Here is a 25090-nt window from a genome sequence, read left to right on the forward strand (position 1 = left end):
TCTGCAGAAGCAGGTACCCATACAGGCCACTTCTTTCCCCACACCCGTGTACCTACCCACAGGTGACAGTCTGCAGTGGGGAGGGGTGCCACTGAACACCCAGAAGTACTTGTCAGCAAACATCCAGTCATTCCACAAATACTTATCGAGCACCTCCTGGGTGCCAGGTCCTGTGCTGGGTGGTCGTGGGGACAAAGAGGATTCAGACATGGCCCTGGCTTAGAGGAGCTCCCAGCCAGACGGGGGAGACAGACATGGAACCTTTACAGCCCGGGGCCCATGGCCCAGAGACAGCTTCTAACCTGGCCTGGGCTGCCTGAAAGAGGGCCCACTTGAGCTGGGTTCTATAGGACAACTAGGAAAGGCATTCCAAGAAGAGCAAACAGCAAGGACAAAGGCTCTAGTGGACAAAAATCCATACATAGTTCTATATGGTTGGAGCATGAAGTACTCAGGGCAAGAAAAAGCTGCAGAAGCCTCAAGGATCCAGCCATGCAAAGCCTCCAAGACCAGGGGAGACATGGCCGCCTGGGCCTCTTAGAGGCATGACATAAAAAAACAGGGAGAGTGAGGGACACCTTACTCTCCTGGTTTCCTCTTAGTTCATGGGTGCTGCTTCTCTGCCTTCTTGGCTGGTGTCTATCACTGCACAGATCTCTTATCACTGGGGGACCCCAGTGGTCAGTTCTTAGACCCCTTCTCCACTCACTCTAGATGATCTCAGCTGGTCTTGTGGCTTTAGAGACCATCCAGATGCCAAAATTTCCCATATCTCCAGCCCAGACCTGCCTACTCGACCATCTTTACCTGGATAGCTAATGGTAGGTGCTAACAAGTTGGTTGTGACTCCTGGTGACCCCATTCAACAGAGTAGAACTGCCCCACAGGGTTTTCTAGGCTGTAATCTTAGTGGGAACAGATCACCAGGTCCTTTTCCCATGGAGCCACTGGTAGGTTTGAACCACTCAACCTTTTGTTTAGCAGCTGAGCACTCTCAAATTTAACTTGTCTGAAGTAATGCTTCTCCCCCAGACCTGCCCCTCCTGCTGCCTACCCCATCTCTATGAGGCAGTCATTGGCGGCTCCATCCTTCCATGTCTGTGTTGTTCACTTCTGTATCCCTAGTGCTAGAACAGTGTCTGGCATATAACAGGTGCTCAGTAAAAACATGAATGAATGAAAAGCTTAAGGAAGCTCAGATGTGGGTTAGATCTTTGTGGTACTGGAAGGGTTGAGATGGAGGCAGGAAACCAAAGAGGAGGCTGAATGTCCAAATAACATGCCAAGGACTGGGCCCCACAGGCCCACCCCCAGAATGGAGAGGAGGAAGACCCAGTGCAGGGCAGCATGGTGACCTTCAGGACTCCCCCACCTTAGTCTAGTCCTTTGTTTCCAACTCCCAGCCTCATGCTAACCCCCTCCTCCCCCAGTATCTGTACAATGAGCCCAGGGCTAGGAAGAGTAGGGCACGCCAGCCCTAGCCCCTTTTCTCCCCCTGCCCAGCCCCTACATCCCAGTCCGAGGGAGCCCCCAAACTCTGCAAACAGGCCAGAGCCCCAAGAGTCCCAGCTTTGGACTCAACTCAGCCCTCATGGAGGGCCCAGATGTGCTCCAAGCTGAGCCCCCTGGAGTCTGTGGAATCTTGGAACAAAACCCACCACACTTGCTAGGACAGCAGAAGCCCAGGGAGAGAGGTTTGCTTCGAGTCACTCTGGGAGTGTCTGCATCTTGGCAGCTGCTGACCCGACAGGCCGCTGCTGACATCAGCTGACTTGCCTCCAGGCTCCACTTTTCTGGCTCCGGGAAGGGTGCTGTATTAGGGGTAGGGGTTCCCAGGGGGAAGAGGGAGTGGAGGCCTGTGCTGCCTGGCACTAACTCCCTTTCCCACCAGGCCCCAGGACTGCCCTCGAAGCCCCTGGCAGGGGTGGGGGGGGCGTGGTTCCTAGCCTTAACTCAGGCCAGGCCCTCCGTGCAGGCTGTCCTCCTAGGAGTGCCTTGTGCATACTGATAACCTTCGTGGGAAAGTGGCCACTGAGCTTGGACCCAGGCTCTTCCACTCCTAAGTTTCAGTGGTGGGCTAAAGCTGCCCGCTATCAAAGATGGGAATGACACCCCCTCTCTCCTGGCCCTCGTTCCAGGATCCTTGTACTGGTGCAGCGCAGCTGTGAGGCCTGGGGAGGGAGCGGTGGGGTAGTGATCAAAAACCCGTCCTTTCCTCAGAGACCTGCACCGAGTGGGAAGCTGACAGCAAGACACCCCCATCAGTGGTGAAAGTTGTAGAACTGCAGGGCTGGTTCCTGGGGTCACAAGCTGAGGGGTGACTGGGAGGGGCGCTCAGTGTTCTCCATCCCCCAGCAGGGCGGGCAGAAACAAGAGAACCAAGTAGCGAGCGCACTCATGGTGCTGGCACCCGCAGGCTCTTGTGACAGGCTGGGCCCTGCCCATCCTCTCGGCTAGAGCCCCAGGACTTGAGTTCCCCTGTAGCTCAGCACCCTCCACTCCCTTGTCTGTGCCTGACTCCTGCTCTGTAGTCCAGGCGACAACAAAGGTATTGAACGGTATTTGCCATCATTTCCACCTTCTTCCCAGCACTGGGTCAGCTTATGGCAGGTGCTCAGTGGTGGATGTGCCTGAGTCTCCTTATCCCAATGGGGATGTTTTCCCAATGGTTCAAGGGTGTCCTGGTGCTCAGTAAAAAGCCTAGGAAACATTATTCAAGGAGAGAAAGGATGGGCCAAATGTAATCTTCTGGATCCTTCCAGCTACTCCCCATCACTCATTGGTACTGTCCCCCAGTATGAATAACAACAGCACTAGTAGCTAACATACTAATTTTGTGCAAGGCACTACTCTAAACATTTTACAAATATTAACTTACCCAGACAACCACTCCATCAAGTAGGCAAAACCGTTATCCCCATTTTATAAACTAAGGATAAAAGAAAAAAAAAGAAACGCGTTGCCATCGAGTGGATTCCAACTAAGGGTAGAGGTATAAATTAACTTGCTCATGGCCATGCAGCAAGAAGTGGCAAAGGTACCAGCTGGCAATTTGCAGCCTGGTACCCTCAGACCCTTATAAAGGGGGAATGAACCCCCACTTTGCCCAGGTCCTCTGTGTCCACCTCCCCACCTGCTGCAAGCCTAGTGTAAGGTTCCCAGAGGTCCAGGTAATTCAAGGAGAGCAGAACAAGGAACCTGGACTTCTAATTTCTAAACATTGTCAGAGTCCACTGGGGCTCCCCTCAGCCCAGCTCTCAGCATTTCTTGCCTTGATGACAGCTGGGAATGGGTCTCCTATATCCTGCCCAGGCTCCCCAATTCATCTTCCAGGCTGCGTCCAGCACAATTTTTCTAAAATTCAAAAGAGATTGTGCTATTCTTAAAATCCTTTAAGAGCTCTCCATTGCTGTAGACCAAAAAAGAAACCAAACCCATCACCAACTGAGTCGATTTCGACTCATAACAATCCTGTAAGACAGGATAGAACTGTCCCATAGGGTTTGTTTCCAAGGCTATAATTTTTGTGGAAGCAGACTGCCACATCTTTCTTCTTTGGAGTGGCTGGTAAATTTGAACCATCGACCTTTTGAGTGCTTAACCATGGCGCCACCAGGTCTTAACCCAAAACCTAACCTACAGCTGTCAAGTTGATTCTGACTCATAGTGACCCTATAGGATAGGGAAGAACTGCCACATGGGGTTTTCAGGGCTGTGATCTTTCCGGAAGCAGACTGCAACATCTTTCTCCCAGAGCAGCTGGTGGGTTTGAACTGCCAACCTTTCAGTTAGTAGCCAAGTGCTTAATCACTGTGCCACCAGGGCTCTTAAAAGGTTTGGGGGAGGGGGGAAGCCTCCCTGGGCCCAGCACCTAAGGGGTTCAGGCCTTAGCTTTCTCTGTAGCTGCCTCAGGTCAATCCCAGCTGCCCCCACCAGACGGCACTTCAGGCCTGAGGCAGGGGGGGCTTTGGGGAAACAAATTTCACTTGATGGGAGAAAGCAGGTTGTGGCTGCAGCCCACAGGGTTATCCTGGCCCAAACTGGCTCCTGACTGGGAACAGGTCACCAGGGACATTTTTCTACTTCCAGAAGACATTCTGGCAAACCAAGATGTGTTTGCAAGACAAGAAATCGAATCTGACTTAGAATGTCCCCAAATATTTGAAGTGAGACTGATGTCCTCCTTTCCAACCCACCTTCCCCAAAGGTCACTGCAACTCTACAGAAAATGCATAATTAACACGCCCAGAAAAAGAAGGCAGACGCCTTAAAAACACAACACAATCTTGTTCTGGGCCAGGCTCAAAAACTGTGCCCAAACAGTCTCCTTGCATTTTGTAGTCAGCGTAATAAACTCCAACCCACGTTCCCCCAAATATTGTCAGCAAGGGCTGCGGAAAAAAGATGTCCCTTTAATAAAACCTTATCAACATATATCGTACACAAACTACAATGTATCATAATTACTTTTTTTTCCTCTCTTAATTCAGAACCAGACTACAAGGTAAGAAAAAACACAGAAAACAGCTACAATGCTCCCAATAATCCGCACAAGGTCTTTTTTCAGGCAGATGATATCTCACATAATATGATATACATGGATCAGAAAGGGGAGGTAATAAAACAAAGACCAGCTACAGGGGGGCAGGGAGAGGACAGGGGCGTGTCAATGTACAAAGAATTCGGCTGTCTTCGAGGGCAAGACACAAAGGCTTCCATGGGGTGGTGAGGTGAGCTAGGCCATGAGTCGCCTCTCCTGGGAGGGGACAGGCTCCACTGCTGGGTTGGTAGGTTTTTGAAAATAAAAACAGGACCGGAAACAGCACATCTGTTTGGTTGTTGGTATCCTCCCCCCCACCCCCGCCCCCCTACGACGATCCCAAAGTCTTTCCATCCAGTTCCAAGCATATACAGAGCAATTCTGGTCAAGATCCCATCTTTGAAAAAGGAAGAATAAAGAAAAAAAACAAAAGAGAAAGAAAACCAAAAGCCCAGCCCCACTCTGCCCCTATGGACGACGAGGATGTGAGCAGTCTCGGGAATGAGCACGAGGAGATCACAGTTTCCATGTCCCAGGTCATAGCCATCCTGTCAGTGGTGGCCTCTCCCACGCCGGCTCCAGCCACCACCCAGCTGGCAGGATTCTCACTGGGAAGAACAGGCGGGGGCTGAGGAGGGGGCTGGAGAGGCAGGGAGGCCAGGGCAGAAGAGAGGTCCAGGAGAGAGGAGGATGCAGTCCTGGGAACACAGTGCATGCCACCGGGTCACCGTGAAGGTCTGGGCCGTGGCAGGGTCCTAAAGCGGGTTGGATGGTCTGGCCCCTCCGGCCACAGGATGGGGGGCTCTGAGGAGGGGCTCCTGGGGTCCAAGTTGTGCTGCCACCATGGCCGGAAAACCCGAGCAAAATCAAAACAGGTTCCCGCCCCTCCCTTGCCCATCTGCACAAACCAAAAACCCCAAATGGAAAAGGGTGACTTTTCTTTCCAAGAAAGGCCTTTTGAAAGAAACCACCAATTGTAAACTGTCCAGTTTATTATTATTATTTTCAGATGGCTACAAAGACAGCGTGAGAGCTCACACCTAGACTAGCTTTCCTGGTGGAAGGACTGGGAATGGACAGACAGCAGGGCTGGCTTTTTTTTTTTTCCTTTTTTTCTTTTTTTAAAGAAAGCAAAGAGGTTGATTGGGGTGGGGTGGGGGGGCTTGCTAGAAGATTCCATTTTTAAAAATTTTTCCCCCAAAAAACCCCCCTGAAAATAAAAAAATCCCAACAACAATAAAACCCCAAACAAAAACAACAAAAAAGTGTCATGTACATAAAACGTCCTTTCGGGAAAGGGCCAGGGGTGGGATTTCTTTCTGGTCATTGACTTGAAATATATTTTATTTTGCGTTTTGTCCTTCATGTTTTATGGAATAAAAAGTCCGGCCTTTTTATTGCATGAAACTAAAATTGGGAAAGGTGGGGGGTGTGGAGGGGGAGGGTGGAGGGGCTGAGGGGAGCGGGGAGGTGCCCCTCCACCAGCTCCTGGGTAATGACACCTCACTGCTTCTTGCATAATTTCTGGCATCTTCCCGCCTGCAATGCCGGCTCTCTCAGCGTCTTGAAGAGGAGGAGGAGGAAGGGGCAGATCACACACTCATCGTCATGCTTGGAGAATACTGGAAGGGGGAAAGCAAAGAAGGGGGTGTTGTGAGAACTGGGGGCTGGAGAAAGCTGTGGTGGGGCTGAGATGCCAACTGCCCCATGAAGGTTCTCTGCACAGAGCAGACAGGGCTAGTCGGGGGCTGAGGGGCGCACCAAGTACTGGGTGGGAGGGTTCAGGGCCCTGTCTCAGCCTGTGCCCCTCTGTCAGGAACTATGGGAGCAAGTTAGCCTCCCCCTGCCCCTTTCCTCTTCAAATCCCCCCTTTTTTCCAGCCCAATAAGTGGCTGCCCCTGCCCTTCCCCAGTGGGGCAGGAAGCTTCCCTAGAGTTGACCACGATGCACTGGCGTGGGATCCAGTCTGGGGCTCTCAAAATTGGCTGGCTCAATCTTAACAATGTTTCTTCATATGAGACTTAATTAATAGCACCCTGATGTGGAAAACAGTAGACCAACCTTTTGCATTTGGAGACCCCTGGAAATCACTGGTTGTATGAACCTTCCTCCCCAGGACAAATGCAAACAGCCCCCAGCAGCAATGCTGCCCCCGAGACCCGGAGAGTGGAGGCCAGGGCTATTCCAGCCCCACCAGCTTAATGTGTGCTGCAGGCATCCTGCCTGCTGTGGAAGCCTCCAGTGTGACCCGCCAGGAGCCAGACTCAGTGGCAGTGGTCAAAGCCGTGCAGAAGGGAGGCAGTGGGGCTTCAAGGGGGAGGCCCTAAAGACCAGCCCAAGGGGTGGGAGGCAGCCATGGCAACTTCTCCCAAGGAAGAGCCCCCTAGGATGGCAAGCCAGTGATGGAGTGAAGGGTCCCAGTCAAGTGCAGGGCTTACATTGTCATTTTGGAAGGAGTGGAGGAAGTTCCCTCCTAGCTCGCCGTCGTCACGCGGAGTGCCCGGAGGATTGCTAATGCCACTTATGTTGTTGGGAGAATTCTGAGGACAGAGGAGGGAGAGGTGAGGCCCCGCCCCTGTGTCCTCAGCGACCTGCCCACACAGGGAGAAAGGCTCTCCAGGGAGCCCCAGAGGAAGGCCAGAGGGTGCTGTCAAGAAGGAGGCATCGAGGGCAGACTCACTTTTGGAAGTCCATCTATGTCGCCTGACCCTGGAAGGAAAGAAGAATCCGGTTCAGTTTCTTGCTCACTCCCCTGTGGAGGGGCTTCCAGAGAGATTTGTTCCTCCCTGTGCTTCTCCGGCCTCCGACTCCATCCACCCAAATCCCACACTGTTCTGTGCAGAGAGTTTTCTGATGGGGCAGTGTCTTTCTCTCGGGACCTTCCTGTGTACCCACCCAACTTTAAGATGGGCCAGGCAGGGCATGGCAGGGCCTGGTGTGCCTGGGAGCCTGTGTCTTACCTAATGATCCGTTCATGTGGTGTGGCTCCATGCCGCCCATGCCACCCATCGGGCCATCAGAGCCAGGACCCATCGGGAACTGAGGGAAAAGCACAAGATGGTAGCTCAGTGGGGCCCACGGCCCTGTGCAGCCCCTCGCGGGCTCCCACACACAAGGTGTCAGTTCACAAACGCAAGCGGAGCACCTGCTAGGCCCCGAGCACTGAGCCCCAGCTGCAGCAAGAGTCCTGCCCTCAGGGAGTTTCCACGCTGGTGGGCTTCTCTCCCACACACTTGGACGTTTAGCGCCCTAGGAGTTTGGAGGTGGCGCCTCAGCGTGGCCCTCTGATTTGTGCAAGGCAAAGGGACCATCAGGAGGGGAGCATGCCCAGAACTGTCTCCACAGGCCTGTGGGTGGTAGAGGGCGGTCACAGAGGCAGCTCCCACGCAGAATTGATGTTGTCCACAGATCGGAGGCTCAGAAACGACATCTACGCTACCCCACCCCCAGGCTTGTTGGGAACTATCAAACACATCCACAAAGGAAGCAACAGAAGGCCAGGGATGCCACATCTCACACCCACGAGTCACAGGCCGGGGACACTTGGAGCCCATCCTGGAGAGCCAAGGCCCTGGGATGAAGGCTGGCTGGCATGGTGGGAGGGGGCAGAGGTAGCAGAGCAGAGGGCTGTTTGGCCTCTGGCCTGTGCTGGGCACTGAGGACACAGAGCAGAGCCACACCTGGGCCTAGGCCTGGACAAGGGCAGGCAGAGAATGGCCACAGGAAGTCATCCCAGGCAGGGTTCCTGTATAATAGTAAGTGAAGTGGCCACTCTAGCCTGGGGCAGCTGGAGCAGAGGTGTGCAGGGAGTAAGGTGGAGACCAGACTGCAAGGTGGGGTAGGGCACGAGCCACTTCCCCAGGTCCCTCCCCAGGGGCCTCCCAGGATGGCCCGGAGACTTCAGGGAGCATTTTGCCATCTGGTAACAAATTTCATGCCCATTAACCCAAGCAGTGTAAGGAGAAGGGTGGCCAATTTTTTAGAGTGTCAACCTGGGACACAGCCACACCAGACCAAAAAATCCCAAGACATGGTAATATATCTAATAAATAATCATGTACATGTGCGTTACTGCTTTAACACAGACGTGAAAAACAAGTTCTTATTTGAAATCACACATTATTGTGTATTATTAACAGGTTTATTACTGAGATATAATCTAAAAAATATATATAATCTACAGTATACCTATAACTCACCTAATTAAGTGCCTAATTCATTGAGTTTTGGTACAGTGACGAGTTCTATAAGTATCACCACAGTCAATTTTAGAATATGTTCTTCATCCCAGAAAGAAACCCCACATCCATTTGCTGCTCTTCCCAGCCCCTGGCCACCATTACTCTACTTTTTATTCCTACAGATCTGCCCATTACTCCTCCATTTCTAGATACCTAGAAACGGAGTCATACAATAATATGGGGCCTTTTGTGTCTAGCTTCTTTCACTTAGCACAATGCTTTCAAGGTTCATCCATGTTGTAGTATGTATCAGTACTTCACTTCTTTTGTGGCTGAGTAACACACCATTGTATGCATAAACCACATGTGGTTTATCTACTCATCTGTAGTTTCTATTTTTTGGCTATCACCAATGGTATGACGGACATCCATGTACAAATTTTTGTGTGGACACACGTGTTCATTTCTCTTGGGTATATATCTAGGAGTGGAATTGCTGGGTCATATGGTAACTCTGTTTAACCTTTTGAGGAACTACCAGACTGTTTGTCCAAAGCACCCACACCATTTTACATTCCCACCAGCAATGTATGAGGGTTCTAACTTTCCACATCCTAGTCAGCCCTTGTTATTACCTATCGTTTCAAATACAGCCATCCTAGTGGGTGTGACGTGCCATCTCACTGTGGTTCTGATCTGCATTTTCCTGATGGCTAATGATGCTGCACATCTTTTCATGTGCTTAGTGGCCATTTGTACATCATTTTCGGAGAAATGTCTACTCAGATCCTTTGCCCATTTTTAAATTAGGTTGTCTTTTTGTTGAGTTACAAGAGTTCTTTATATATCCTGGGGATACAAGTCACTTATCAGATATGTAATATCAAATGATTTTCTCCCATTCTGTGGGTGTCTTTTCACTTTCTCAATGTTGTCCTCTGATGCACAAAAGTTTTTAATTTTGATGAAATCCAATTTACCTATTTTTCTTTTGTCATTTGTGCTTTTGGTGACATATCTAAGAAGGCTTTGCTTAACCCAAAGACAATTAGATTTATTCCTATGTTTTCTTCTAAGTACCTTATTAGTTTTAGCTCTTAAAATCAGGTCTATGATACATCTTGGGTCAATTTTTGTGTTTTGGTGTTAAGGGGTCCAACTTCAGACATTTGTACATGGATATAGCCACTGAGTTCCAGCATCATTTGTTTATTCTGTATTATATAATTTCTGTTACAGAACTGCTGTTACTTGAACTAACAGTAGGACTAGTTAACAGCGGCAATTAACAGTAATTAGGAGAACTAATTAATGATAAGTATGAGAAAATACAGCAAGATTTTTATAATATTCCTGTACTCTGAAAAGAATTTATTTTGGAGGCTGTATTATTGTGTATTCTGAAGGTACTTAAATGTAATATTTTTAAAAAGGAGACTGTAGATACACTAGGACTGATTGAACAGTTATTACCTAACATATACCTAATAATAAACTAAACAGTGGTAAGTTTCTTTCTGTCCCATGAACAGGAGGATAATTTTACTCTGCTTCACTTTCCAGTGGAACCCTGCTGGCATAGTGGTTAAGAGTTCGGCTGCTAACCAAAAGGTTGGCAGTTCAAATCCACCAGCTGCTCCATGGAAACCCTATAAGGCAGTTCTACTCTGTCTTATGGGGTTGCTATGAGTTGCAGCAGGCTCAGTGGCAATGGGCTTTTGGTGGGTTTTCACATTCCAGTAACCCTTCGGAGTTGCCTGCAGTGTTCAAGACACCTTTCTTTTCTTTGATGAAGTGGTGGAACTGAATATAGTCAAACGCAAAATTCACCTTGATTTGCAGCTCTGCACTTGTGAAGCCCACACTACACTGACTCCTGGTGTCTGTCCAATGTGATGACATCAAGCAAGATATACTGTTGTTGTGTGCAGCAGAGTTGATTCTGACTCATAGTGACTAGAGGGCAGAGTAGAACTGCCCCACAGGACTTCCTAAGCTAAAATCTTTACGGGAGCAGATTGCCAGGTCTTTTCTTCCATGGAGCCACTGGTAGGTTTGAATTGCTGACCTTTTGGTGAGCAGCCAAGTGGTTAACCACTGTGCAACCAGGACTCCTAAAGTTAAATATACTTGCCACAAAAGCATTTGTGTATGGAATACTCAGGACTTCACTTACTAGCATAGGTTTTTAACTTATAGGAGTCAGTTTCTAGCTCCCCAAGGATGTCCGTCCACTTTGTATCCACAGGCTTGTTTAGGTAGACCAGCTGTCTGTCAATCACATCCTTTGTATCTATCAGTTCATCGATGGGCTAACCCTGTCTAAGATGGCCATGATTTTTAAACACTCCGAAGCACACTAGATGACTTTATAAATTAAACCTCTCTTTCTCAGGGGAAACGGTTTTGAAACACAGACGTAATCTGAACTTGTGAAACTGAAGTTGGATTCCAAGTAAGTGACAGTTTTAATAAAGGAATTGAGAGGGTCTTGTTTAATTTGGCTGCCCTTGTCTGGTGACTTTTTTGAGTTTTGAAACACTCATTCCCTAAAAATGAGTCATTTTTTCTCACCCTGTGAGATTTTGTTGTAGCCCAAACATAACAGTGAACGACTCAGGCATCGTTGGTTCATCCTTTTCTAGGCTCCTCGTGGTCTCTTCAAGGATCATCAAGCAGTTTTGGAGATAGAGCATATAAATTTCCTTTCTCCATTCTCTTCCTCAATACATTTCCAAATCAGAGGACATTCTTCTTGTCACCCACTTGAAAAATGTGATTTTTCACAGCAGGTCAACATTTTAACAGTTTTTCTATGGCCGGCAACAAAAGCTATCTTGTGGGCACATGTCTGAGGAGGCGCTTGCTTCCATTTCTATAAAGTTAAAACCCTCCTTAAGTGCTTCAACAGGTTCTGAGGAAACTGAGAAGTGACTGAAAACTTTCTGAGAGCCTCGATACCACAGGTAAGCAAATCACGGTCCTTTTTTTTAGCAGTGTTGTGTACAAGGTGTACAAGATATTTAGTGCTTAAGATCTTTTCATTTTCTTTAGTAAGAAGTTTATGGACTAAATAAAATTTACCAAAATTTACCTGTGTACTGTCTGCTGAATATGCAGATAAATTAGCAAAGTCTAGTTTGTATTTGGACATGAGAACAACAATCTTTTGTGTTGTGCTTTCTGTGGTTTCATTAAAATCTTCGAGTGTCAGTTAATTGGGGAAAAGATAGTCTTTTCAATAAATGGTGCTGGCATTACTGGATATCCATTTGCAAAAAAATGAAACAGGACCCATACCTTACACCATGCACAAAAACTAACTCCAAGTGGATCAAAGACCTAAACATAAAGACTAAAACGATAAAGATCATGGAAAAAAAATCGGGACAACGTTAGGAGCCCTAATACAAGGCATAAACAGAATACAAAACATTACCAAAAATGATGAAGAGAAACCAGATAACTGGGAGCTCCTAAAAATCAAACACCTATGCTCATCTAAAGACTTCACCAAAGAGTAAAAAGACCACCTACAGATTGGGAAAGAATTTTCAGCTATGACATCTCCGACCAGCGCCCGATCTCTAAAATCTATGATTCTGTTAAAACTCAACCACAAAAAGACAAACAACCCAATCAAGAAGTGGGCAAAGGATATGAACATGCACTTCACTAAAGAAGATATTCAGGCAGCTAACAGATACATGAGAAAATGCTCTCGATCATTAGCCATTAGAGAAATGCAAATTAAAACTACAATGAGATTCCATCTCACTCCAACAAGGCTCGCATTAATCCAAAAAACACAAAATAATAAATGTTGGAGAGGCTGCAGAGAGATTGGAACTCTTATACACTGCTGGTGGGAATGTAAAATGGTACAACCACTCTGGAAAACTATCTGGCGTTTTCTTAAAAAGTTAGAAATAGAACTACCATACAACTCAGAAATCCCACTCCTCGGAATATACCCTAGAGTGAGCCTTCACACAGATATATGCACACCCATGTTTGTTGCAGCACTGTTTACAATAGCAAAAAGATGGAAGCAACCAAGGTGTCCATCAACAGATGAATGGGTAAATAAATTGTGGTATATTCACACAATGGAATACTACGCATCGATAAAGAACAGTGACGAATCTGTGAAACATTTCATAACATGGAGGAACCTGGAAGGCATTATGCTGAGTGAAATTAGTCAGAGGCAAAAGGACAAATATTGTATAAGACCACTATTATAAGATCTTGAGAAACAGTATAAACTGAGAAGAACACATACTTTTGTGATTACGAGGGGAGGAGGGAGGGAGGGTGGGAGAGGGTTATTTACTGATTAGTTAGTAGATGAGAACTACTTTAGGTGAAGGGAAGGACAATACTCAATACACGGAAGGTAAGCTCAACTGGACTGGACCAAAAGCAAATAAGTTTCCGGGATACACTGAACGCTTCAAAGGTCAGCGGAGCAAGGGCGGGGGTTTGGGGCCTATGGCTTAAGGGGACTTCTAAGTCAATTGGCAAAATAATACTATTATGAAAACATTCTGCATCCCACTTTGAAATGTGGCGTCTGGGGTCTTAAATGCTAACAAGCTGCCATCTAAGATGCATCAATTGGTCTCAACCCACCTGAATTAAAGGAGAATGAAGAACACCAAGGTCACACGATAACTATGAGCCCAAGGGACAGAAAGGGCCACATGAACCAGAGACTTACATCATCCTGAGACCAGAAGAACTAGATGGTGCCTGGCCACAACCGATGACTGCCCTGACAGGGAGTACAACAGAGAACCCCTGAGGGAGCAGGAGATCAGTGGGATGCAGACCCCAAATTCTCATAAAAAGACCAAACTTAATGGTCTGACTGAGACTAGAGGAATCCCAGCGGTCATGGTCCCCAAACCTTCTGTTGGCCCAGGACAGGAACCATACCCGAAGACAACTCATCAGACATGGAAGGGACTGGACAATGGGTTGGAGAGAGATGCTGATGAAAAGTGAGCTACTTGTATCAGGTGGACACTTGGGACTGTGCTGGCATCTCCAGTCTGGAGGAGAGATGGGAGGGTGGAGAGGGTTGGAAGCTGGCAAAATTATCACGAAAGGAGAGACTGGAAGGGCTGACTCATTAGGGGGAGAGTAAGTGGGAGTGTGGAGTAAGGTGTATATAAGCTTGTATGTGACAGACTAACTTGATTTGTAAATGTTCACTTAAAGCTCAATAAAAATTATTTAAAAAAAAAAATCTTTGAGAAGACAACCTGAAGCTCCATTTTTCAAATCACAGTGCCTAAGAGCTAGAGACAACATTTTTTTGTTGTTGTTGCCATGATTCAATGTGCCACTTAACAAAGCGTGGTCACTGGTAAGGTCTAACAGAATCAGCCGTACACTGTAACGGACCATGTGTCAGTTTCCTAGTGCTGCTGTAATAAAAAACCACAAAGCAGACAGCTTTAAAGAACAGAAATTTATTGTTTCACAGTTCGGGAGGCTGGCGTCCAAATCAGGGTATCAGCTGTATTGACTCTTTCTGAGAAGAAATGTTCCATGCCTCCCTCCTAACTTCTGGTGGCTCCTGGCAATCCTTGGCTTCCAGGTGCAGCATCAAGCAGTGTCCTTCTTCTGTCTCCCTGTCTCTTCTCCTCTAGTATAAGGACAGCTGTCACACAGGATTAGAACCTACCCTACTCCCGTATGAACTCACGTTAACTGATAAAATCTTCTAAGACTCTATTCCAAACAAGGTCATGCTCACAGGGACAGGGGTTAGGATATCAACCGTATCTTTTAGGGGGGACACAATTTAATCCATAACAGACCAACACATCTGTTATCAAAATTTCCCCTTTTGCTCATTCCCAGGGCATTTTAGTTGCCACCTCTCAAACAGAAAATACCACTTTCTCCGTTCGTAGAGCAATCAAACAAATGACATGATGACACATGTCATTCATGTGCCCCAGCTCATTTGGCAGCTGCTGGCTCTGACTGGTCATTGGTGTCTCTTTGGATGACACAGCTACTTTTGATTGATTTGAAGAACTTGCCTACCTGAGCCTGGGCTTGTGGGATTCAGTCTCACATGTGCGTCCGCAGCTCCTTCCCCATCAGACCCCGCCCCATGTCCTTTCCCACATGCCGTGGAGTATGCTGTGTGTGGCCATTTACCCCCTAGCCCAGCTGTATGTGTCCTTCCATCTGTCATTAAAATAACGCAGTCGTTGGGCCTTCTTTTTCAGCAATGTGTGGGTCACGCTGGTGTTGGTGTTGCAATTCCTTCTCATTTTCATCATGGGAACTCTCTTTAGGAAACATGGTCACAATATTCACAACATGAAGCATTAAACCAGCACTATCCCGACACAAAGCACAACAGCTGGCCTGCAAGCAGAGTCAAGGCAGACCACGAACACTCATGATTACAGTGCACTGAAGTCGCATCCCTGAACGAGGCAACACAGATGGTCCCCTCTTGTCACCCGCAAGTCACGGCTGCCGACGTCAGCGGTTAGGCGGATACAGCGACGGCCACGGTGGAGGTGAGTCATCTACACCGCCGCCATCTGACACTAAGAACAGTATGTCCAGACCCTATTTTTCGGGCCCCCGTATGGGTTTTGTACTTTCCCCTGAACCTTCCACATCTATTGCCAAGTATCGGGACTTTTTGTTTCCTGAGACAGGACTTTCAGTGCCAACGCCGGGATGGTTGATCGCCCTAGTGAGGAGGCAGCACTGAGGTGGTGGGAGGTGCAGGAGGGGAGTGAGGGAGCGGGTGGTGGAGCAGAACGCAGCAGTGCAGCACACTATTCCCACACTTCCTTGCCATGTGACCCTGGCTAAAGTTCCCCTTGGAGCCCCAGGAGGCAAGCCAAAGACCCTACCTCAGAGGAGTGCAGTGTCCAGCATGGGGCAGCCGTGACCAGGGTTTAGTAAATAGGGTGACTCGTGTGTCACCTTAGGAACCCAGCCAACAAAACCAAACAGGTTGCCCCTAAAGGCCACAGCCCCCTCACCAGGCCAAAGACAACTTTGGGGCCCCAAGCCCACCCTCTCGTTCTGTAGTTCACAGACAGTGCCGATTGGCTTACATGGCAGCCTCCCTTTCCAGACTCTGAGCTCCCCAAGGGCAAGGCTGGTCTGATTCACCTCCCCGTTTGGCACGGAGGAGGGAGAATGTTTAGGGGAACGAAAAAATTGGTGTGGGAAGGTTGTCTGTAGAGGTGAATCAGACCGAGCTCTGAACTCAGGAGCACCCAGTTAGGGAAGAGGTAGGCAACTGGCTAAGATAAGCCTCCAACAAAGGGCTCAGGAAACACAGGAGGGGGTGTCGCTAGCTCTTAAGGAGTAGACAAGCAGGAATCAGAAAGGTGGAATTTGACCTGGAACATCATTCAAGGGTTGGAATTTTGAGAAGCAAAGAAGGGGAAAGTGGGCTTCCAGAATGGCCCAAGGAGAGGCAGAAGGCGGAGGTTCAGGAGTTAAGGGCTCACAGCTGTGGCGCAGGGGAGGCCACAGGGCCAACAAGCTCTCCAGTGAGACAAGTGCTTCTTGTTGCGGTCTCCATCCTCAGCTCCTACAGCCAAGGACACAGCCCCAAGGGGGAGATGGGCTGCTAGGGTAGGACAGCGAGTCAGCTGAGCAGGGACCAGACCCAGACTCCCAGCCCCAAGGTCCTCCCTCGCCAGCGCCCTGAGCGAAGTAGTGGGAGTCCCAGCAGTGGTGTCGGTGCCCACGCTGACCAGCGGGGTGGGATTCAGTCCACCCCCTGCCAGCTATGAAATGGGAACTGACCTGCCCCAGAGTTAATCACTTTTCTGATGGTTTATTTTATTCATCTTTGGTAACAAATGGCTGAAATCAATTCAACGTGCTTTCCCCTCAGCTGATGAAGTTAATTATGATTTGTTATGGTACCTGATATGTAAATTATTAGAAAGCAGACTTACGTTGGACCGGCTGCCTCCAGGCGGCACTGGATTAATCATTGTGTAGATGTTGTCACTGGAATTTGTCGAATCTGTAGAACAGTAGAAACCCGCAAGTCGGGGTGATTAATTCATTTCTTAATTAAAACAAACTCATGGCACTTGAACTCATTCTTTTGTATTTTATCACCTAAAATTTCCTCTAAGTACCACCATTTTCTGGCTAATTTGTATTTAATGAAGATTCACAAAGTTTTTAATCACAGAAAATTCAGCTGTGAAAACCACTCAGCCCTGGAAAGGGAGAATTTCAGGATGTCTGGACAGCACTGTGGCTACGGCAAAGGGTGGGGCTTGCAGGTTCATAGTTCTTGTCTCCCTAGCCCAGACCATGCCTGGCCTCCAGACACTGAGATGATGCTGGGGCAGCCAGCCCCCTACTTGTGAAACCACCCCCCAGTGTTTTAATCAAACTGGGGGAAGAGGAACGCCACGAATTACCCTGGGGGCCATGCTGCCAGGCTGATGGGGTGGGAGGGAGAGGCAGAGGTGCATTAACATACGGAGAGGTTGAACGTGACCCAGTCTGAATGTAGGTCACGCAGCTCATAAAAATGCAGCAGCAGGAAGAGGGAGTGGGGGCGGGCAAGCACTGCCACCGCCAGCTCCACCCCTGCAGCTGAGCAGCCTCCCTGGTATGGGGAGCCGAGGAGGTGGTGGGCGAGATGGTCCCCGCACCTCCCCAACTAGCAAGAAAAGTCTTTTTAAGAAATCAACTGATATGTTTCTATCAGGGGCGAGGTTCACATTTCTCAGGCAGAAGCTCACCAGCCTCTCACTTTTAATTCTGGGGAGTGGGGGGCGGGGGGGAGCGGTAAGGATTGTAAGTTGAGTTCCTTCTAGCTGGCTGGTCTGCTGGGAGAGAAATGTAATCGTGAGCCTGCCTGTGTGTGCATGTGTGCACGTGCCCACATGTGTGCACGCATGCCCTCTTATGATTAAAGAAAAAGGGGAAGGAAGGGATCTCCCACACAGAGGACCAGAGGCCAAGAGCTACGAAAACTCACGATGCAGCATGCCTTAGCATCCCGCTCCCAAGATGCCAGAAGGCAAAAGTCTCTTTTCAGGGCATCTAGAGAAATGCCCACACAGGACAGGGCTATGTCCTACAAGTGGGAACAAGGACAGTGAGAGCCCTTGTCCCCAGACCTCCCTGCTCAGCCCTGTCCTTTAAGAGAGCAGTGCCTGAGAACCAGAGATGAGCGGTGACCAGGCTGAGGACACACAGTGGACTGGTAGCACCAGGAAGCCTCCTATCCCTAAGTCCCTGGATGCCAAAATGTCAGGTGGGGGGTGTGCTACTCAGGAAGGAGCTGTGGCTCTTGGCCCCGGGCCCCTCCAGAACTCCCCATGCCCCTATCCCCACCATGACCCCAAGTTCTCTTACCTGCAGGACTAGGCATGATGGGTGTTCCTGGGGGGCCGCCACCACCAGGGGGCCCCTGAAGAGAAGATAAAAACTGTCATCAGAAACCCGCTGTGACAATGCACAAGGAGAGAGGTCACCCAGATCTCACCACGCCAACAGCAACTGCTCACGTGAGCCCAGCTGAGCATCACCTCTGGCTGAAGCTCCAGTGCTCACTCAGAGGCAGAGCACAAGGCTTTAAGGACAACTGCACTTAGACCCTTCCTTCTTAGACCAAGAGGCACTGTGGGTGTGCGTGTACACCTGTGTGCTCACGTGCATGCCGCCTGGTGGCCTGTGGTAGAGCCGATCGTCCTACCTATCAGCTCCCCAGATGGGAATCCCAACTCCTGGGTCTCATTTGGGGATTTCTGGGCCAGCACAGGCCTGTGCCAGATGCCTGAATATTGATAGCGAGTTCTAACACAGTTTACAACCTGTGCTCAGAATGTGTTTTGAAAGGGAAAGAGCCAGGGACTCCTGAGTGGTCTTGCACACTCAGACACACATGGCTAGACATGCAAGGCACCAAACCCACACACTTACCACATAGGTACCAGGTGAGGAGGACGAGTATGGAATCTAGAAATGAGATATAGGAGAGCCCCTGGTCAGAGAGTCCTCTGGTAGGCAGCACCCCTTAGTTTCCAAACCTACTTGGGGACACAACCCCATTTTTCACAAGAGAGGCTGCGGGACACCCCTGAGCTTCCTGGTCAGTTTGCCTGGGAGGGTTGTGGGGTATGAGTGAAGCCCATCTCTCCTATATTGAACTGATCCTGAGAGCATGGTCTCTTGCTACCCATGGCCTTGGCAAGGAGCCACAGGGGCAGGGGGCCCAGGACATAGGAGGCCGTCCAGGTCAGGAGGGCAGAAAAGAGCATGCTTCTCTCACCCCTCTGTCAGTCTCCCCTGGATTGTCTGTGCTGAGCCCCTGCTGGCCCTTCCTCTGAGTGCTAGAAGCCAGCCCCGCCGGGAGACGGAGACTGCAGGAGCCCCTACGTTGCAGCTCCTACTTTGCATAGTACTCTCTGAGCCCAGGGTCTTAATTTAGCCCTGGTGTCTCAGAGGGCTGGGCTGAGCAGCGCAGCCAGGTATGTGGCCAAGCTCTGCTGACCTCAGCATGCTCCTCCCCAAGCATCCATCTCCACATGGGCTTCTCCTTAGAGGCATCAGGTGCCACTGGAGGTGTCCCAGGACTCTTCCAAGTGTCCTCCTGCATCACCCCTGCACAGTGACACCTCTAGCCCAAGGACAGAAACCACTCTACACCCAGAAACCCTTCCCTGGCAAACACCGCCCACCTGACTTGGGTACTCACTGAGTTAGCACTGTTAGGATTAGGCCACGGTCTGCCAGCTCCCGGGCCCCTGAGAGACGGAGAGAGAGGGAGACAATGAAAGAGGGGCTGTACACTCCATGGAGGTGGTACCAGCGGGGGCAGAAATCAGTAAGAGCAAGTCCTTCACACAGCCCTAGGGCTGGTGAGACTCTGGGCTAGTACTGCCATTCCACGGATAGCAATCTACAAACTCCTTTCAGTTATATGTAAAATCTGTCAACTTTTAACATTTCCTCTGTGTGTGCATTTTTCTAGGACGGGAGTCCACAGATTTACAGATGGGTCTGTCCTCAAAAAGTGGTTAACAACCACTAACACACTAGAGAACAGTGGTTAACTATATGGACTCTGGAGTAAAAAAACTCCCAGGGTTCAAATGTTGACTGCCACTTAAAGCTGTGTGACCTTGGGTAAGTTACTTGACCTCTCTGTGCCTAGTTACCTCATCTGGAAATGGAGAGAAATAACTGCCTCATAGGGTTATTATGAAGATTAGGTGAGTTAATCCTCATAGCATGCTTCAAACAGAGAAGCACTACATATGAGGATAAGTTCTCATTGCCAGAATCAACATCCTCATTTTACTGATGAGGAGACTGAGGTCCAGAGAAGTGCAAATATTACTGGTGAGTGTTCTGGGGGGTGCCAGGGTGGGAAAAGCCATGGGCTCTGAGCCACTGGCCAAGCAGTTTTCGCCTTACATGTTAATCCCGGGCATGGCGGGGCCGAGGGAGTTGGGTGGTGGTCTCATGCCGCTGCCGTAATTCTGCAACGATAACCAAGGGTCAGTCTATGAGAAGGAGAAGGGGAACCGGAGAGAGAAGGAGGGGGGAAAAACAGAATATAAGTGAGAGGGTTAGTCTGTGAAAAGGATCTGATGAGAAAAAAATACTTCTTTACAAAAAGGTTGGGGGAGGGTGGGAATTGAGTGCGGGGGACCACAATGACAAGCCAGCACAGAGGAACAGTCACAGCTTTAAATGGATTTTCAGGGGCTTCAAGATGACTTTCTCAAAAACAAACGGATATCAAGCAAGCTGCTCACACCTCTGGGCTCCCATGATGCTGTTCCCACAGGTCTCAGGGTAGGTAAAAGGAAAGTGACTGAGTAAAGGAACTCAACTGGTGAACATGAGTGCCTTTGAAACTCTGAGGGAGAAGAAACTAGGCTGGAAGGCTGTGGGGGTGAGGGGGAGGGTCAGGTAGAAATATGGGAGAAGCGGCCCAGGCTTGTCATGTAGAGCCGCCCACCTTGCCTCAAGCCTGGGTCATCCCCTCCCCCTCCCACTTGGTCAAGCATGTGGGGCCCTCAACAGGCATGGTACTAGGGGAATAGGAGGGAAGCTCCATTGCTATACTCGTGGGGTCACTATTTCATTTGAGAAGCATCTACACAGAACTCAGAAATTCCTGAGAGTCCAACTCGGCTTGCTTAGATTAGTACAATCCACGAGGCAGAGCAGGGTGGGTCACAAAGAGTACTGACCAGGCACTCCAGGAATTTCACTTGGTTTATCTCCTACCACATCCAAGCCTGTACTGCCCCACCTCCCCTCTCCACATGCTATTTTGTTGCAGGAATAAATGCTCCCAGAATGCTCTGTAATCCCTCTCATAGCCCTCATCATACTGGGTTACGATCTTGGCCATACAACCATCTCTCCCTCTGGAGTCTTTTTTTTTTTTCCAATTTTGTTGAGGTAAAATATATACAACAGAATTTTCCATTTTAACTATTTTTAAGTGTATAAGTCAATGACATTAATTATATTCACAATGTTGTACAACTAACACTATTATCTATTTCCAAAATTTTTCATCACCCAAACAGAGACTCTGTTATTGGGCAGTAACTCTCCACTCCCACCTCCCCGATAAACTCTCATCTGCTTTCTGTCTATGAGTTTGCCTATTCTAGATCCTTCATACAAGTGAAATCACTCAACATTTGTCCTTTTGTGTCTGGGCTCCTTCACTTAGCATAATGTCTACAAGGTTCATCCATGTGGTAGCATGTATCAGAACTTCATTTCTCTTTATGGCTGAATAATATTCCACTCTATGGATATACCACACTTTGTTTATCCATTCATCCGTTGATGGACACTTTGGTTGTTTCTACCTTTTGGTTATAGTGAATAATGCTGTCACGAACACTGGTATACAAGTATCTGAGTGTTATCTGAAAGTGCAGACTGTTGTCTTAATGATCTTTATATCCCCCTCACGCCATGTATCAGACTTGGTGTCCAATAAGTCTAAGCTGAATCAATCAATAAAAGAGTGAATAAGTGAATGAACAGAAAATAAAATAAGCCTGGCTGCAGCTTAAGTTCTGCCCTTGTAGGATAATTGAAAGGAGGTGACTGGTGGAATTCTGGTGGTAAAGGAACAGTAAGCATTAATTGCCCTTTACTGACTGAGCACACAGTATGCCTTACATGCAGTCTCTGGTTTGGTCCTTATAACAACTCCATGAGGCTGGTATTGTTTCCATTTTATAGGAGACTGCGGGTCTGAGGGGAAAAAAGATTTGCCCAAAGTAACATAGTTGATAAATGGCAGGGCTGGGGTTCAGACCTGAATCTGTGAGACTCCAGGGTCTATACTCTGAGCCACTGGCCTGGTGGGAAGATGGAACAGGTACCGGAGGTTCGAGAGCTGAACCGACAGGCTCAGAGCTGATATCAGGCTAATGAGGTATTCTTTAGCCAAAGACCATTTCCCAGTGCTCCCTGTCTCAGGGCTACCTCCTCTGCTTGTGCACTTAGAAGGGCTCTGAGTGGGAAAAATGTCCAAATGTGATGTGGACAATGGCAGAAGCAACAAGGCTGGCTGGCAAAGGGCGAGGCCTGGACTGAGGAGGGGAGGGCATGAGCCCGTTGCTCATCAACCCTCAGGCAGCCAGCATTCACCATGCCCCACATCGCCCTGCCTACTCAGGGCTGAGCCCCAGGGTCAGGTCCAGCAAGATGTGTGCCCGTCTTCCAGCAAAGAGGGCCACAGGGGTAAGTGCAGGGGCCACGTCCACTTTACAGACGATGCCACAGGGTGGTTGAGAGAGCTCGAGATTTGAGGTCAAAATCTGGGAGGGCCTCCTGGCTCAGTCATTCACTGGTGACTTTGGACAAATGGCATAAACAGCAACAATGTTTTTTCCATACCAGGCTATGCTACTGGTTTTATGTGTACCACCTCATTTAATCATCATGACGATCCCATCACTATGCCCACCTTCACTGAAGATAAAGAAACTGAGGTGCAGAAGTAGCATGGCAGCCCAAGCCACACAGCTGTGAGCAGCTGAGCTGAGGCTGAGCCTAGCAGTCTGGCTCTGTTTAAGCACTGAAACCACTCTGCCGTGCTGCCTCATCTGTGAAATGGGGACAAAGAACCACACGTGTTTCCGACTTTACAGGGCCCGTGAGGATCTAATGAAACGCCTTAGAAAGTGCTTTGCAAGCCCTAGAGGGGCTTGGGATGTCAGTAGCAGAACAAACCCCAAAGCCCTAAATGCTGTCTTAAGGATCGCAGAACCTCACGTATTCAAGGGCCTTGTAAACCCCATGTGCAGCTATTAAATCCCCTCTCAATCTCAGCCTCTTCTGGAATGGGAAGCTCCTGGGCCGTTAGGAATGTCTTCCAGGTACAGAGTGAGACCCTACTGCAGCCCCCACCCAGGGGAGAGGACTACACTGAGGGGTGAGAGTGGGGAGCTGGCGGGGGTGGATGGAAGCCAAGGAAGCCATGGCAGAGAGAGAGGGGTGAGGAGAGGGCAAAAGGGCACTCACTCCTGAAAGACACCCAAGCATGCCGTGTACACCTCCCCAGGGGTGACTCCAGCTATGCCACCCTGCTTCCTGACCCTGCCCAGCCTTCAGGAGCCTCCCCACCAAGTCTCCACTCAGACAGAGGCACAGACCCTCGCCAAGGCCACACACAAGTCAGGCAGATGTAGAGCCGATGCTAGGTTTTGGGGGGTCAAAGTTTTCAAATCAGAAACACCAGCCAGGCCAGAGAACCTGGAAGAATGCTTTCTGAGACTCAGCAGAAATGGGTTCTCTCTTCTCAGTTTTAACTGTGAAACAGACCCAGCTCTTCCTGCTCACTCCACTGGGTCTTTGGAGGCAATGCTGGGGAAGCTTTGCCAGGTGTGATCACTAACCTCTCCCCTCCCCTGCGCTGCCCTGCGGAGACAGGGACAGGTGGAGAGAATGGAGTCCTCAGCACAGCCATAGGACCGGTCACATTTACAGGGGTCTGTCTTGGGTATCCCAGACTCTGGGTAGAGGGCTCTGGTCCACAGTCAGGATCAACAAAGGACTCCCTTGCTAGGAGATGCTGAGTTAGCCCCCAGTTTGGTCTCAGTTCCTCCCTGCAAGAAGCCAGGCCCTGTGAGGGTCCCAGGGACATGGGAAGACACAGAGCTGCCATCAGGGGCTGGGGGATGGGATGGGGGCTGCTGCTGCTACTTCCTGTGACTCCCTGCCCCTCGGTACTGCTCATGGCCCGCCCACCACTCTCGGCACCTTAAGAGGAGATGACCTGGCAGAGTTCAGGCAGTTTTCCGGGTAGTGGGGGTAGCTGTCCTCCATCACCACCTCCAATCACGTGGAGGCCAGCTGGGGCCATCCCACACTTGGGGGCTTCCCAGGGCAACCTGGGGAAAGCTTCTCAGAGAGTCCCCACCCCCTCCTCACCAGGCCCCTGGGTTTTCTGGGCCAGAATTCACGGTCCTATATTTCTGTGGTCTGCTCTGAGGCACTGGGCCTGGGCTAGTCCTGGGTCAGCAAGGGGCCCCAGGAGACGTGGTTTCTCCCAGTGGCACAGGATCATCCCAAGGGATCACAGGTTATCCTTCATCTGAACCTTCTCAAATGCAGACAAGCCGTGGTGGCATTTGATTCTCAGCTGTGCTGATTCCAGCCCCTCCCAGGTGCCAGCACCTCTGCCGCCTCGCCTTCTCTCCATGGAGCTGGCCAGGACCCCTGCGGTCTCAGCCACATTCTAACAGCATTCACTTCTGAAAACTTGGCAAAAGGTTACTGCCAGATGCTAACATACATACAATTTTTTAAAAGTAGGAACACAATTAAGTGAAAATACTGCCTCCTTTTTGGGCATTGGCTGTTTCACAAAACCAGAGTGAAAGCTGTCTGAGGCTGGAGGGCAAAGGGCAGGGGGGCGCCTGGCCTGCTGGTTCCTTTGTGATGTTTCAGCCGAAATGTGACACGGGTTTCTAGGCTCAAAAAACGCACTGTCACTCAGTCCTGTTTTGAAATCTATAAAGGAGCCCAAAGACCACAACTGCACCTTTCTTTGTTCAGAAAGTTCTGAAGTGGTCAGTGGCTGAAAACAATCTAATTCCCCACTGGGACTATCATGCCGGAAGATTCTCCCTGTTGTCTGGCCTCAGCGTGGCACTGCACATACAGTGGTGCCTACTAAAGGCTGCATGCAGGGCTGGCAGCCTCTCCCGCAGCCAGGGCGGCTCACAAGGCAGGCTCCCTCCCCAGAGCCCCAGGGCCCATGGGAAGGGAACAAGATATGGGATCTGTGAACACCTTGTCTGTGCTGTGCTGCGGTTTAGATCTTCACAGCTCACTTCCCCCAGCCCCT

General features: G+C 49.5%; 1 protein-coding gene across 4 annotated transcripts in view; it reads right to left on the reverse strand.

Annotated features, from left to right (window-relative positions):
- Window positions 1-4378: 4378 nt before the first annotated feature.
- The window catches only part of SSBP3 (single stranded DNA binding protein 3), a 181216-nt gene continuing 160504 nt past the window's right edge, over window positions 4379-25090 (reverse strand). For 3 of the 4 annotated variants that reach the window (XM_049879335.1, XM_049879337.1, XM_049879336.1), the window contains 9 exons: window positions 20173-20237; window positions 19451-19499; window positions 18676-18711; window positions 18109-18163; window positions 16683-16753; window positions 7501-7579; window positions 7221-7249; window positions 6979-7080; window positions 4380-6162 (listed from right to left, as the gene is read on the reverse strand). In XM_049879335.1, the coding sequence (XP_049735292.1) occupies window positions 6133-6162; window positions 6979-7080; window positions 7221-7249; window positions 7501-7579; window positions 16683-16753; window positions 18109-18163; window positions 18676-18711; window positions 19451-19499; window positions 20173-20237 (516 nt within the window). In that variant the 3' untranslated portion in view covers window positions 4380-6132. Of the gene's footprint in view, window positions 6163-6978; window positions 7081-7220; window positions 7250-7500; window positions 7580-16682; window positions 16754-18108; window positions 18164-18675; window positions 18712-19450; window positions 19500-20172; window positions 20238-25090 lie in introns of all 4 variants that reach the window. The other variant, XM_049879338.1, reaches the window with a different exon arrangement.

This window comes from Elephas maximus, chromosome 3 (genome assembly GCF_024166365.1).
Source record: "Elephas maximus indicus isolate mEleMax1 chromosome 3, mEleMax1 primary haplotype, whole genome shotgun sequence".
NCBI classification, from domain to species: domain Eukaryota; kingdom Metazoa; phylum Chordata; class Mammalia; order Proboscidea; family Elephantidae; genus Elephas; species Elephas maximus.